We start from the raw sequence: 15,598 nt of genomic DNA, 5'->3' as shown, positions 1-15,598 counted from the left end.
TGGAATAGATATTTGATGATGTAATTATTGCTAATTTTCATAGATGTGATAATGGCACTGTGGTTATTAGGAGAATATCCTTATTCTTAGAAGTATTTTGCAGTGCAAATCATAAACATGCAAGTTAACTCAAATGTTTTAGATTAAAAAGTCTATACAGAAAACTGTGGCAAAATGTTAATTACTGGATCCATGTGGAGGGTACATGAATGGTCAATATACTCCCCCCCCCCCACCTCTAACTTTTCTGTATGTTTGAAATCTTTCAAAAAAGTTGAGGGTGGAAGCAAACTGACCCAGGGATGGCCCAGGCAGTTGTGTAACCACAACTCGGAGAAAATATGAAAAGATTCGGTTATTCTTAAACTAAGTTTTTCTTTGTAGAATTGCCTGCTGATTTCTTAAGAGCACAAATAATACTCTTTGAACTTGGGTGTTTTAGCATTCTTATATAAAGCTAAAGACCATGAAATAGTAAGAAATTTGCTCAGAAAAGGCTTTTGTTTTCACATACTGAAACGCAGCCGTGATAGTTAAGTGAGCTTCCTAAACAGTATTTTGGAACAGTAGCTCTAACCAACAGATCTTAACATTTTTTTGGATCCTTGACCTATAGGAAAATTTCATGAAAGCTGTAGTTTCTCCCCAGAAAAAAGCACGTAGACTCCCAAATTGTGTATACAATTTCAGAGGTTCCCCACATAGCCTCCAAAGCCTGTGCATGAGCCAAGACCTTTGCCTGCTCTTTTCTGAAGGAGCTGCTGAGAATACTATAGACAATAAGGTCGTTTCGCGTATAAAATTTAAATACGTAAGCAAATTTCGTCTCACAAGCATAAAACTTGTGTAATAAACTTTCTGCCTTTATGTGAAAGGTAAAAAGACAAATGATTTTTTTAAATGTAAATAAAGTCAAATACGGATTACAGCGCACATGCACTCCTCTGGCTGCTATTTGAGAAGCAATCCCGTTTTCAAAACAAAATAAAAAGTCTTTGCCAAGTGCTGTACCCATATATGCCTTCTCAGTATCTAGATCACACCAGGCATAACTCCTGCGCTTTCTTTTCTCCTTACCTCCCCGATTTGAAAAAGGAAGACAGTTCAATTCAACCTCAGAACCCCAAACTCCCCAAAGGGGTTGTGGGTATTGTAGTCCTCTGCACACGCGCACCAGAGGTAGGTTAGGGTGATTTACAAAGGCTGCAGAACAATCTATTGCTGAGCATATAAAAGGTCATGCTTCTTTATACCCTAAACAAGGAAATAAAACAATAACGTTGACAGAGATAAGTCAGAAGACGGACCTCAACCTGCAAGTCCCAGTGTGCTTTGCGCCGCCAACCAGGCAGTGCAGCTATCGCGCCTGCGCCGGCGCAGCACTAACTTCTGCGGGGCTAGTGGCGACCCGGCCTGCGCCTCCGAGACCACTGCGGAGAGGAAAGATGTGGGTTTTCGGTTACGGGTCCCTGATCTGGAAAGTGGACTTCCCCTATCAGGACAAGCTGGTTGGATACATTACAGGCTACAGCAGGCGCTTCTGGCAAGGCAGCACAGACCACCGCGGAGTCCCCGGCAAGGTGAGCCGCTAAGCCAGTACCCCACACTTACTGTCCCTGGAGCGCTGCTCCCCAACTGCTAGCCCATTTCCGCGGGACCCACACCCCAAAGCTTTCGAGGGCCAAGCATGTGGGTTAGAGAATGCTGTTACATCTGTTAATCTTTCTCGGCCACCTGCCTCCCATCTCTCCCAAACCTAGGGCACTGCTTCCGAAGCCACTTCAGAAGCTGGTGGTTAGTTTCCTAAGGAGGCAAGAAGCATGGGCACAAGCACACAAGCTCGCTCAAAGCTGACGTCCTGGCAGCGGGCCCCATCCGTTGTTAACCACTGCCAAAAAAAAAAACCAAAACGCGGAAAAATCAATCTTGGAGTCACCACGAAGTTGAAAACTAAAACCAACTTGCAAATACAGCTTTTCAGCAATTAAATTTGTTGGCATTTCTGCATTCTGGCAGACTTGCACTAGTTTGAGTTTAAACGTGTATGCCATTTCTGGGGTTTCTTTATATCTTTCCAAAGGTTATATCTTAGGACACCTACAGTCACGTAAGAACTAGTTAACGAAATTGCCTCGAGTTATTTAAGGAGCTTACTTTGATCATTTTGGTTGTTAAGTACTGGCGGAGTTAAATGAGTTTCCCGTTTGTTACTTGATTAACACAGTACCCATGACTATATCGAGCATTATTTTAATGTTTCTTTCTCAATGATTCTCTAATTTTCAACTGTGAAATGTAAGTTCTCTGATCCATTTTTCAGTCATGCAAAGACATTTCATCTCAATATATTTGTACAGAGAATTAGTAGCAGCTCATTGCTAATGTAAATCAGCCTTGTATTGGCTGCAAAACAACAAATCCATAAGGAAAACTTACTTTTGAGTAACTAACAATTTAGATAACTTCTTCAATACTTGTTTTAGAAGGGTTATTAACCTTATTCACTTTTGTAAGAGCACAAAATTTTTTATTGCTTACGTGTCCTCTAAAATACTCTGAAAGTTGTATGAACTTGATTACATTTTTTAAAGAGATTAACATTGGTCCAAAAGCACAATATCTTAAATGCTAAAACTCACATGTAGAAAGAGATTGGGGTTAATTCCAAAGAAATACCTGCAGTTGTGGAAAGAGGAAGAGAGAAAGGCTGTAGTGTGTACCTGCTCATAAAAGAGATAACAGGATTAAAATTACAAAAAGAGTCTGAGTTCGAAGCCATTCTACCTCAACCAAAGTTGATGAACTGAGAATTTAGCTTTACGATAAATGACTTGAAAACAGGGGAGTGACTTAGAGCAAATGCACATTTATAGGCCAACAGAAACTTCATGGCCAAAATATCTCCAAGAATGTTACAAAACAATATTTAAGTCTTTAAAGAACTAAGTTAAATAAAATGTCTTTTGAGTTGTCAGATATGAACACTTAAAATTGCCATTCTGAATAGAAAATCCTTAGATCAGGCTCCAATTTTAATAACCAAGTATTAAATACTTTATGAATATGGTTATAATAGCATATTTTACTACCATAGTCTCAACCAAAATGTATATTTATTACATAGCACATTGAGGTAAGTAAACAGTGATAACAGACTGGTAAGAAATTGTCAATACAACAGTTCACAATTCTTTAAAAGATGAGAGCTATAAAAGCCAGTATCTTTTTACTTAAATTTACTAAATTGTAAGGCAAGAACGTTAGGGAGGAAAAATGCAATAGCTAATAGTTTTATATCTACTTTTATTTAAAGAATTTATCATAGCAAATTAAAGGAAAGTCTAAGTACTAAACATTTTTTAAGAATACTGTTAAAAAAAAACCTCAAAGAGCATTATTTCACTTCACATTTTTTATTGTAAAAGGATCACCAACCTTATATAAATATTACCTGTCTGACAAACAATACAAAAGCCTACAGAAATATCCAGCAAATTAGAAGAATGACATAGTCTTATATAGCATCTATCTTTTTTACAGCAACTTATGATCCAAGTAAGTTAGTCATCATTACATATGAAATGTGGTATTATTAAAATGTTAGATTTATTTCCACATACTGCAATGTGACATTTATGGGGAAAAATACCAAACCTGCTTGCTTTTATTAAATTATGCTTTCTTTTTGGCTTCATTAAACTTTAATTTCTTCGTAAGTTTAATCAAGCATCTCATTTATATACAACTGGCAATTTCTCTCCAATTTAAGGATTTATTTAAATGTGAAAATTTTTTCACATCAGAGAATATATAAATTTCAATTTCAAAATGAGGAAACATTTTAACACCAGAGATAATCATGAATATTTACTAAATCCCTAACTTTTCTAGATCAAAAACATTCCTCATTCATTACTGAATGCAAGTACCCATCATGACTCATATTTCACAATAGTTCCATTCAGCTCAGAAGACTCCTTCAGTTTGAATCCCCCCAAAAAGCATTTAAGTGAATTTTCAAATTTACACAGTTTTCAATAACATTTATATTTTAGGGACAAAAGAGCTTAAGTTTTAGAAAATGTATCAGTAGTGCCAACAACAGTCCATCTCTGTTCCATCCATAAGCAGTCACAGGGATCCATTTATGTTCCCTTAAAATGATTCTCTATATAATACTGTTCTCTGTTTCAACTGCCACCACCTAAGTCCAAGACTTGACTACCCCTCCTCCCCCTTTCAACAATTACTACTGAGCACTTACATGTAGGTGGGAGACACCTATGCAAACAATACCTGGTAAGTGCTATAAAGGAAATGAATAAAGGGAACAATGAGCTTTTAGGAGGAGCTGCTGCTCCTTCTTTACTGCCTCTGCAGTCCTCTGGGGAGTCACCCAGGCCTTTATGGAGAATGGCAGGAGGATATCACAAGGTTGTAAAAGAAAGGGCATGCTACACTGGGCACCGGTGTAGCCAAAATATGAAAGTTTGTAAAAGGTATAAATAATTCAGTACAGCTTGAGGGAAAAGTGGTAAGAAATGAGGTTTGTAGTTAAGTCACGATAAGGAATTTTTATTTTATCCTGTAGAATACAATCCTGAAAAATTCAAAGCACGGGAGTGGTCCACTTTTTGCCCCCAAAAGTCGTTCCAGGGCCAAACAGAACAGACTGGAGGGAAACAAAACTAGAAGCAGGCAGTGAGATCCCTAAAGCAGCAATTGAAGGATGAAGAGCAACCAGATTCAGAAGATAATCAGAAGACAGAGCTGCCAAGAACTGGTGACTTGGCTGAATGTAAGGGGAGGCACTGAAAGGTGCAGCACACAACTTGCCACCTGGACCGCTAACTAACATTTCTTACTCAGAACCTACCTCCTTCCCACTCTAATTTGCACACTGTACACTTCACCATAGTGATCTTCCCAAATACTTCTTTCATCACACTAGTCATCTGCTTCTCAGATGCTAGAATAGCTCCTTATTTCCAATTTCTCCCAAATTTCAGCAACTTCTTATTTTCCACTTTCCCCTAATTTCCACTCTACTCTTTGGCTTTTCAAATCTGACTCTGTCCTATTTCTCCAGTTATCTTTCTGTATCATCTTCCCTACATGGGGGACCCTCTGCTAAAGTCAGATACTTAGCATGGTCTAATACTGCCTCTAGGTTCTCCTCAATCATGTCACAGTGCCAGAATTTTGTCTTCCTTTCTGACCCCTCAAGACTCAATTCTTACTGCACTTAATACCATACATCTCAGCTCTTAAATATTCTCTACCTAAATTTCACATGTTAAGTTCATATTCCAGAATTACAATGTAAGCTCCTGGAAACAAGAATCAAGGTTTTATCTTTTCTACAACACAGAGTAGGTAGTCAATAAATAGGTCCTAATTCACTTTGAAATTTAAAGTCATATGGCAATACCTACATGACCCACACCAATATATGTATCCTCAGTGTAGCATCATAAGTGGAAAACAAGTCAAATCTAAATGTCCAACAATACAGGAGTGTTTAAATTATAGTTCACTGATAGAATATTATACAAATATTAAAATGTATGAGAAGACTAACAGGAAAATAAGAAACAAAATCCAAAATCTCATATATTCCATGATTACAAATCATCTATACAAGTAAACAAAGCCTAGAAGGAAATAGCAACAAAGATGACACAAATATATGAATGACTTAGGCTCACTATGCCAGACAATGGGCATCAAGTAAAATTGTGGTTTACAACTCAGCATCCTTATTAATGATGTTAACACGTCAGCAGATACATACATAACCTTTGGCACCAAGTAGGAACTTTGTTTTTTTAAGCAAATTCTCAGACAACTCCAGACTTACAGAATCAGAAACTCTGAGAGTGTAACCTAGCAATGTGTGTTTATCAAGCCCTCCAAATAATTTTGATCTACACTAAAGTTTGAGAACCACTTCCCTATATGAAAACACCCTGGAATGCCATGTTTTATTCCCTAATAAAACTACAACAACCTTTCTTATTTTCCTAAGGGGAAAAAAATAACCAGAACTTTTATTTATAAAACTGCTTCTTCCTTTTGCCTTTAACTTTAAATGAGTCTTAGTCACAGATATGTTTTTTAATATATCCATTTTAAGTCAACATAATATATACCTAAAATGTAGAAATTGAGGGAATGACTTAGAAATAGTTGGATAAAGTAGATTCTTTTACTTAATTCATTTTAATATTTATCATAAAAAATAAGTGCTTTTTAAGAAAAGTGTTTAGTATGAATAAATGAAGTTAAAATATTGCATGTCAAGAATAAGTTGCTAATGCTCAGTTAGTTGATTAACTTCAGTTGAGGAAAAAAAAAAAAACTTTTTTTTTTTTTTTAACAGCCTGGAAGAGTTGTGACTCTTGTTGAAGATCCTGGGGTATGGTATAATTATTTTTTTGTATAGTCTTTAATCACATAAGCTGTTGAGATGTTTCTCAGTTTTAATAATAAATGAAATTGTATTAACAGTCTTTACAATTTGAACTACACTAGGTCTAGACTTCTTCTCTGTATTTGTCATCTTTCTTTCCATCTGTTGGAAAAAGTTGGAATGCAGAATGCAAGGTAGACGACAAAAGAAAACTAAATGGCATATAGTCTCCCTTTTTTTTTCCTGAATGAGTTTGTTAACTGAGAATTTTGTGCTCCCCTTGACATTAACAGAGCCAGCCCAACTAACACTGAAAATCAAATGGAACCCATAAGCTCCCCTCACATTTGCTAGGAGTCTAATATTTTCAGCAAAAATTCTAGTCAGGAATTATTACTTTCTTATAGCCTAAATTTATCAATAGCACAAGAGAATTTTTTTTTTCTTAATAATTTTTTTTTTTACAATTACTACTACACCTTCTTGACTGGAACTCCACAGCAGGTTTTTAAACAGGTTTGGAGCACTAGAAAACTTTTATTTGCCCAGTAGTCCTGTTTCCTAAATATTTTCATTCATTTTATTGAGGTATAGCTTCAAAGTTTTACATGGTGAAGTGAAAGATTTAACTTTGGAAAGGACTTTGATATACAAAAACCAGCAGCTAGCAATAGCAGATGAATAATGGTAAAATTACGAAATGCTTTCATAATTTACATTAGGAAAAGCATCTATAAAAGTGGCTTCAAACTGGTAACTAATAACTCTTCAAGTTAATAAAGGCACTTCGTTTCTACAGAGTGTTAATTCATTCACGGATACTTAGCAACCTAAATAAAGTTTAATAATTAAAGTTAATAAAGGTTGTCAAGAAACTAGAAAATCTGCTTTACAAACTATAAATCTTGCTTAAATCACAGATATTTTAATACTAAAAAAATTTTTTAAATTAACATACATTTTTTAATGACATTTTGTTCATGAGCTCTCTTGACAAAAGAGGTTGCCATGTCATATTCTGTATGGAGTAGTTTACAAAAGCTATTTCAAAGTTTAGGCGTGAAGAAATGAACAAATTAAACGAACCTGCCATATGGCCTTAGCTAGTTGATTACTTTATTACAGAGCATTTAAAATATAGAACACTTACTGCAATAAAGGGAACACCTAATATGTAAAAAGATAACTGATGTTCAGCTCCTACCTGAAGGAGTTGGAATGTCAAGATCCTCCCAGCCAGCACCCCAACACTCATATCAAGGTCGGCTCCGGGTTGGCTGCCAATACTCCTTGAAGCAGTTTGGAAACTACTGCCCTATACCATCAGTGTACTGCTTATGGATTTAAAACTTTATAATTATATTTTTAAGGGCCAAATGAAGATCTGATATTTTTTTCATTTCAACTGCATTAGTTAAGACATAACTTTCAAAATTTTAAACAAAGATAAATATCCTGGTATGCAAGGAAATAATTTATTTAGATTGAACAATTTAAAATGCTGATTTCCATTATTGTTTAGTATGTACCTCTTCAATGCACTAAGTGAAGAAAATTGCATTGATTTCTAAGAATTTACAAGATAAAAATATTTTCTTAGATCACAATATATCTTCACCTATTTTAGCCTTGTAAATACTAAATAATCTTTTCATTTTTCAACAGGGTTGTGTATGGGGTGTTGCTTACAGACTGCCAGTAGGAAAGGAAGAAGAAGTAAAAGCATACCTTGACTTTAGAGAGAAAGGAGGCTACAGGACCACAACAGTCAATTTTTATCCAAAAGATCCCACAACAAAACCATTTAGCGTGTTGCTATATATTGGAACATGTGATAATCCTAATTACCTTGGTCCTGCACCTCTGGAAGACATTGCTGAACAAATTTTTAATGCAGCTGGTCCAAGTGGAAGAAATACTGAGTATCTTTTTGAGCTTGCAAATTCTATTAGGAACCTTGTGCCAGAAGATGCAGACGAGCATCTTTTCTCTTTGGAAAAATTAGTAAAGGACCGTTTAGAAGGAAAACAGAACCTCAACTGCTTATAAAGACCTAATCATTGACTTCCAAACAAGCAGAGCTTTTAGTCTTTAGAAAATAGTTTCTGCACAATGACAATGTGGTTTAGAAACATGTTTACTTGAAGATCTTATTTATTTTTAATGTAGTCAAGATATCAAAATTTATAGTTTAATTGCTGGTGTCCTGAAACACATACATATTCAAAATAATGGGGTACGGTAAAGAAAAATAATTCAAGTTTTAATAATAATGATTTCCTAACTATATAATATTGAACACTTGCTCATGAGAAGTGAGTTCTTTAGAAAAATACAATGAAGGATGCAGTTTAAAGCTTGTTTTTATCAGAGTAAAAAATAATTGTTACTTCATATCACAATACTATTTTAAAGTTGTGGAGAATTAAACCAAAAATCCAGTCAATATAATAGGGCTATACCTTCATTATTGTAAGAATGTACAATAATTCTTAATCAAAATTCTGTAATCATGGTTTAAAATATGCAAGCTTAAAATAATGGGTAATTAGAAATATACAGTAATATAGATAAGATTTCAGCCTTGACTGTGAACTTTCTTGTTGAGGTGTTAAATGAGACCCTTTCCAATTTAAGCCAAAAAAATATATATATATATATAGCATTTTTAATATAAAAATGTCCTTGGAATTATAATGTACTGTACCTCTCCTCTTTTGAGTAAATGCATTAACCACATGGAAGAAACTCACTTAGCTAAAAAAGCACAAATTACATAATACAAATCACATCTACTAACAATGTCTGTCATTCACTTTGTATTAATCTTATACTGAAATTTTTAAAAAAAAAATAAAGATGGGCTTTCTAATATTACATATTAACAAACATATATAATGAAAGTTTGATGTTTGAAATGGCTTTTAGAATTGTAATGTTTTTTTAAAGTGGCATTACCTGATCATTTCTTACACAGCTTTTTTTTCCTGCGTCTACCTTGTGACATAAAGATATCCATTAAATGGTGTTGATGCTGCTGCTCAAGCATTATTAATTCATACAGAATTAGCCTTGATTCAATCTAATCAGATTATTTCTGATTATAGGTGATTCCTTTCTCAATAGAATATATAGTCTACAAATCTTTAACATGAAAAGAATTTCAGTATCACATTAAATCTAATATGAAATTTAATAAAAATTCCTCTAACCCAGGCATGCCTAATAATACAGAATAAAATAAAGCTTTCCTACATGTCAGGAACAGTAGTCTCTGTCATGTCTTTCTATTTATTAACACCTTACAGGGTATACTTTACTCAGCTATATAGCTTTTTCAATATTTTACAACATTTTCAATATTAGTTTTCCAGAAGGCATTTCACTAGTCCTGTACAACAAGAAAGGTACATTCATTAATGAATATCTTATAAGGATATATCAGGCACTTCACATATGGAAGCATTTTCTGGATAACACTTCTGAGCTTGTTTCCACAGTATACATAATTTGTACACAGTTACACATCAAATAATTAGCAGAAATCCAGGTTTCTCTGACTCCTAAGCACAAGATCTTTCTGCAATATATTTAAAAACTCCTTAAACGTAACCATCTTCATTACCTTGCAACTTTTCTTTAGGAGGTAAACACGGTTTATGTTTTATATAATGAAATAGTATGTAACTTGTTACATAAAGATGTTTTAGTTAATTTTGATAGCTATAGGAGGTCTGACAGCTAAGTTCGCACACTTGTTGCAACAACGTTGCTGACCTTTTTTGATGTCAGAGGGATTATTCATGATGAATTTCTACCAACTGGACAAACAGTTAACCAAGTTTATTATCTGGAAGTGCTAAAAGGGCTGTGTGAAAAAGTTAGACAACCTGAACTTTTCACCAACAATTCATGGCTCTTGCATCACGACAATGCACCAGCTCACACAGCACTGTCTGTGAGGGAGTTTTTAGCCACTAAACAAATAACTGTATTGGAACACCCTCCCTACTCACCTCATCTGGCCCCCAATGACTTCTTTGTTTACCCAAAGATAAAGGAAATATTGAAAGGAAGACATTTTGATGACATTCAGGACATCAAGGGTAGTATGACAACAGCTCTGATGGCCATTCCAGAAAGAGTTCCAAAATTGCTTTGAAGGGTGGACTAGGCACTGGCATCAGAGCATAGCTTCCCAAGGGGAATACTTTAAAGGTGACTGTAGTGATATTCAGCAATGAGGTATGTAGCACTGTTTCTAGGATGAGTTCGCGATCTTAATTGTCACACCGTGTATATAGATTCCCACAAATATAATGAGCTTATCTAAGAATCACAATCACATAGGTGAATTCAAAGATTTAGCCTTTTATTTTACAAGCAAACCTGACTCCAAAGGAGTTTATGATTCCCCATTGATTCTTCTACCATTTAATACGTATATAACTTTCTAGACCAAACTGTTAAGTATTTTTACAGCCCTTGGAATGGAACTCACTTTCAAAACATTTTCTCATTCTGCCCTAATCACACATACACAAAACTCAGACTCATTCCTAAGAGTACAAATAGGTGTTAAGTTTTATGAATTTAAGAAAAGTATGAGTATATACCCTACACTGAGAAAAGAAACTTGCAATATAATTCTTTAATGGAGTGGATTTTTAAAAACAGGTCTTTCTACTATTGGAGGCCAGTATTATATTTCCTTTTCCCACTCCCAAACAACACATTCACTCTTCAATCTACCAAGAACTATAAATAAGTACCATTTTATAGATACCACCTGCATCCATAAAAAGTTTATCATTTAGGGAAGCAAAGGTTGTTTTGATATCAACTCTGAATATTTGAAAACATGAATGTGACCCATTTCTTTAAGACTGATTTTAAAAGTTTGCCCATTGTCTACAGATATGCATTTCATCTTAAATAGGAAAAATACATTTTTCATTTTCTAATAAAGTATATAAATTGTATACTATTTTACATCGTGATGGTGCCATTTAATTTTAACATATGTAAAGTATTACACAGCACCTGATACAGTCGATAAATATTCTCTAATATTACTTTATATTGTATATTCAGAGCACCATGGGTTCAGTATCTCTGACCTTCACAATGATTACAATCATGCCTACAGTTTAAGAACCATATTTGGTCTATTAGATATTTTTCAAATATTTTACAGTCAACATCTTGTTCCATTATATTAGATTTCTCTTCTCCATACATACGATTTTTAAATTATAACTTTGGAGCAATTGTAAAGATCAATGTAAGCATCATACTTCTATAATATACCACTCCTGATTCTTTCAGTCAGTTATGTGATAAATGTGCTTAAATTCCCTCTCATCACACAATGTTCCAATTATACCCACCTTTTTTCAGCAAAAATATTGTGACTATATTTTCTATGAATTTATTCAGCTTTAACAATCTATTTTATGCATTTCTAAAGCCTTAAAATAAACTCACCCTCAGCATACATTAAAAATTCAAAGATTAGTAGAATGATTTTTTAATCCTGTGGCTACTCTTCAAAGATTTTAACTCCTCCAGAGACAACTACTAAAATTATTCTTCTGTATGTCAAATTTATAAGATGAAAATTAGCTTTATTGAGTTTCAGGCCTTTTTCATTCTTCTTAAAGTTCAATTTACCTTTCTAAAATATATAGTTAACTACTAATTTCTTGGTGGTTTTATTTTATTGTACTGAACCTCCTTGTCATAAGTGATTTGCCAGCACACATATACACATTCAATAACTGGAAAAACCACCACAATTTTACAGTTTCTTTTATTCTTCCTGCTTTCCTATCCTCCACAGAATGTTTTTAACTACAGTGTTCTACTTCCTAATCAACTCATCTTAATTCCCCTCCAATTTAACTTCACTCTGCTATACTCCACCTAATCACTATACTCTCAAATCTCCACTTACCCCTTCTTTTTTTAAAAAAAAAATATATTTTATTGGGGAATTGGGGAAGGGGACCGACCAAGTTGTTGTTCTTCAATCTTCGTTGTGGAGCTCGTGGCCTCTAAGCTCAAGGTGCTGTGTTCAATCTTAGTTGCAGGTGGGTGTAGCCACCATCCTATGTGGGAGTCGAACCAGCAGTCCTGTTAAGAGCGCACATTCTATCTACTGAGCCATGCAGGAGGCAGCTCAGCTCAAGGTGCCGAGTTCACTCTTTAGTTGCGGGTGGGCATAGCCCACCATCGAACAGGCAATCTTGTTACACCAGCTGAGCCATCCTGCCACCTGTTGGCAGCTCAGCGACAGCTCAGCTCGGGTGCAGCGTCACTGGCCCATGTGGGAATCGACCCGCCGGCCCTGTTGCTCAGAGCTCGTGCTCTTAAGCCAACTCAACCAACTGAGCCATTCAGCTGGCCCATCCAATTACCCCTTCTTGATTCAACCCAAAGATCTCGGTTTTCATCATTCTTTACTGATGCATCAGACACTAGTGACTATTATCTCATATCACTATGGCCAAAGGAGCAGAACATTTTCATTGTATCTATATTTACATCTTAGACTGTTAATCAGATACACGCACTCATCAAATCCTAGGCTTCAATTATCATCTCTATTTGACAAACTTGCAATCTTACCTACTTTCTCAAACTCTGTACATCTCTGTGTGTCTTATATGTAAGGCATGTACATAAACACCTGAAATTTAGTATACTAAGAACAATTCATCTCCTTTCCCAACTAGAAAAATTTTGCCCCACATTACCTCCCTGCATACAATACACATTAAATGTTGAACAATGATAGAACAGAAAACACAACAGATTTTTAAGATACTCATGAATTTACAAGCTTTTGGAGAAAAAGATGATATTTCATAATACACAAAATGTACTTGTGTCCCTTGTTTATATTAAATTTTTCTTTCGTTTTGCTAAAAACTTCATATAACATTTCTTAATAAAGCTAGGGAAACCCTGAAGCCTACTTGTGATGTGGCTTAAAAGGTTACATGATAAGACCTATCCTTCAAATATGAGCTGGAAGATCTTGCTAAAATAAGAACCTTGTAATATAGCAAGAGCCAGTTCATTACATCTTGCCTCCAATCTCTTTTCTTCTTTCCAGTACATTTTCTTCTTCCCAGTTCATTGTCTACTCTGCACTCAGGATTATCTTTCTAAAGTATGGAACTAATCCAGTCAGTAATCAAAAATGCTTCCCACAGCACACAAAGTCAAGTTCGAATTCTGTAATCTGGTATTCAACTATTTACAATCTGGTGTCAGCATATTTGTCACATTTCAGTGCACCACACCGCCCCCCACCCACTTTGTTAAATTTATACCATCCTCCTCCATTAAGACCCAGCAAAAATAAGGGACTAATGATACATGGCAAGCAATGACTCGGCACCAAGACTACCAAGATAAAAAAGAATGGTCCTAGCTATAAAGAACCACATTTGGTGGAGAGACACACAAGCAAACAAATCAATGTTATTTAACAGAAAGGCTGTGACATAAAATACAAGCAGAATACAGATAGGCAAATTATTAATTCAAACTAGTAAGATCAGAGGAGCTTCGAGGAAAACATAAACAGTTGTTCATGGATCAAAGAATAACAGTTAACACTTACATAGCACTTACAATATATGCCAAAATCTATTACAAGTACTTTACATATATTAATCCCCATTTTCTTAGATGATGAAAATAACAAAAAAGAGTTTAGGTTAAACTAACATAATAATAACAACTATCATTTACTGAATACTTACAACATGCCAGGCACTGTGCTAAGCACTAAAGAAAAAACAATATTGAATTAAGGCCTTTAATATATATATATATAAAAGTGAGAGACGGCAGCTTTCCCATTTTGTACCTCCACTGATAAGTTTTTAACCCCCATGAGATTCTTTCTTAAAATAGGAAAAAATTGGGCCGGCCGAGTGGCGCGATGGTTAAGAACTGGCTTGGGACACCAGAGGGCCCCGGTTCGTATCCCACATATGAGGGCCAGTGACACTNCCCACATATGAGGGCCAGTGACACTGCCCTCCACAGCTAAGATGCTGAACAACAGCTCAACCTGGAGCTGGGCTGCCATGAGTCGCTGGCGACAGTGTAGGCTGCAGCCCCTGTGGCAGTGGGTTGCTATGGGCTACCGTATGTAGCAAGCGGCCAGCAGCCGCAGTGAGCGGCCGTCCAAAAGCTGGCGACTGATCTGCCTCTCCCGGGAAGAGCACAATGATGGTGCCAACTTGGGCTGCCGTGAGTCGCCGGCGACGGTGTAGGCTGCAGCCCCTGTGGCAGTGGGTTGCTATGGGCTACCGTATGTAGCGAGCGGCCAGCAGCCGCAGTGAGCGGCCGTCCAAAAGCTGGCGACTGATCTGCCTCTCCCGGGAAGAGCACAATGATGGTGCCAACTTGGGCCAGTGAAGCAACGTCCTGTACTAGACTGAAGAACAAAAAACAACAGCAACTTGTCTGTTCCCCTTCCCCCAATTTCCAAGGGCGTTTCCCATCCCCCAAATCCCCCATTAAAAATTTAAAAAAAAAATAGGAAAAAATTAAAAATAAAAAAATACAGTAAAAAAGATTACTCATATTCTTCCTACAGCCTAAATTTTTTAACTTAAACAAAAGTACGCTTTGCCCAATTTTCTCAACAGCATTAATTCCACAAGTTATTTGTGAATTACCTACTCTGTGTAAGAAAAATTAAGTATATGTATTTTCCTCTACTTCCTACTAAAATCCCACTGAAACATTCATTCATTCTGGAAGGGAGAAAGCAGGTGGGATTATATTGACAATTAAGCCAGTGCAGAGAAAACTGCTGTCTGACAAGTATGGGCATACGCGCACACACACAAGAAGGCGGCAGCCATCTAGAAGACGGTCCTGTCAGCTGAACCTGGAGAATACCCAACCTAGAGGCAGCAGTGATAGAAAGCAAGAAGGGGCTGCAGCACTAATCTCAGTAAGATAAGAATATGTACGTGAAATAGTCATGCCCAACCTTTTACTCCACTCCTCTACCCATAGAAAGTCTAGTAGCAACAGTGTTGGTTTCTAGCCAAAACCACACCTGTTTTTTCAAAAAAGATTCACAGCATCAGAGCTTTTATCTAAAAAAGATAAAAGCATCAGAGCATCTTCATGCTCCATGACAAAGCCCTCCTT

General features: G+C 35.9%; 1 protein-coding gene across 1 annotated transcript; it reads left to right on the top strand.

The window, feature by feature from the left end:
• Window positions 1-1,339: 1,339 nt before the first annotated feature.
• CHAC2 (ChaC glutathione specific gamma-glutamylcyclotransferase 2) lies at window positions 1,340-9,668 on the top strand. Its single transcript, XM_019662122.1, has 3 exons — window positions 1,340-1,580; window positions 6,383-6,418; window positions 8,078-9,668. Exons 1-3 carry the CDS (start codon window positions 1,446-1,448, stop codon window positions 8,459-8,461), a joined length of 555 nt encoding a protein of 184 aa, XP_019517667.1. The 5' UTR covers window positions 1,340-1,445; the 3' UTR covers window positions 8,462-9,668.
• The last annotated feature ends 5,930 nt before the right edge of the window (window positions 9,669-15,598 follow it).

Source organism: Hipposideros armiger, unplaced genomic scaffold (genome assembly GCF_001890085.2).
Source record: "Hipposideros armiger isolate ML-2016 unplaced genomic scaffold, ASM189008v1 scaffold_366, whole genome shotgun sequence".
Classification (NCBI taxonomy): Eukaryota; Metazoa; Chordata; class Mammalia; order Chiroptera; family Hipposideridae; genus Hipposideros; species Hipposideros armiger.
The sequence above is the reverse complement of the archived record's forward strand: the minus strand, read 5'-3'. Positions and strand labels throughout refer to the sequence as shown.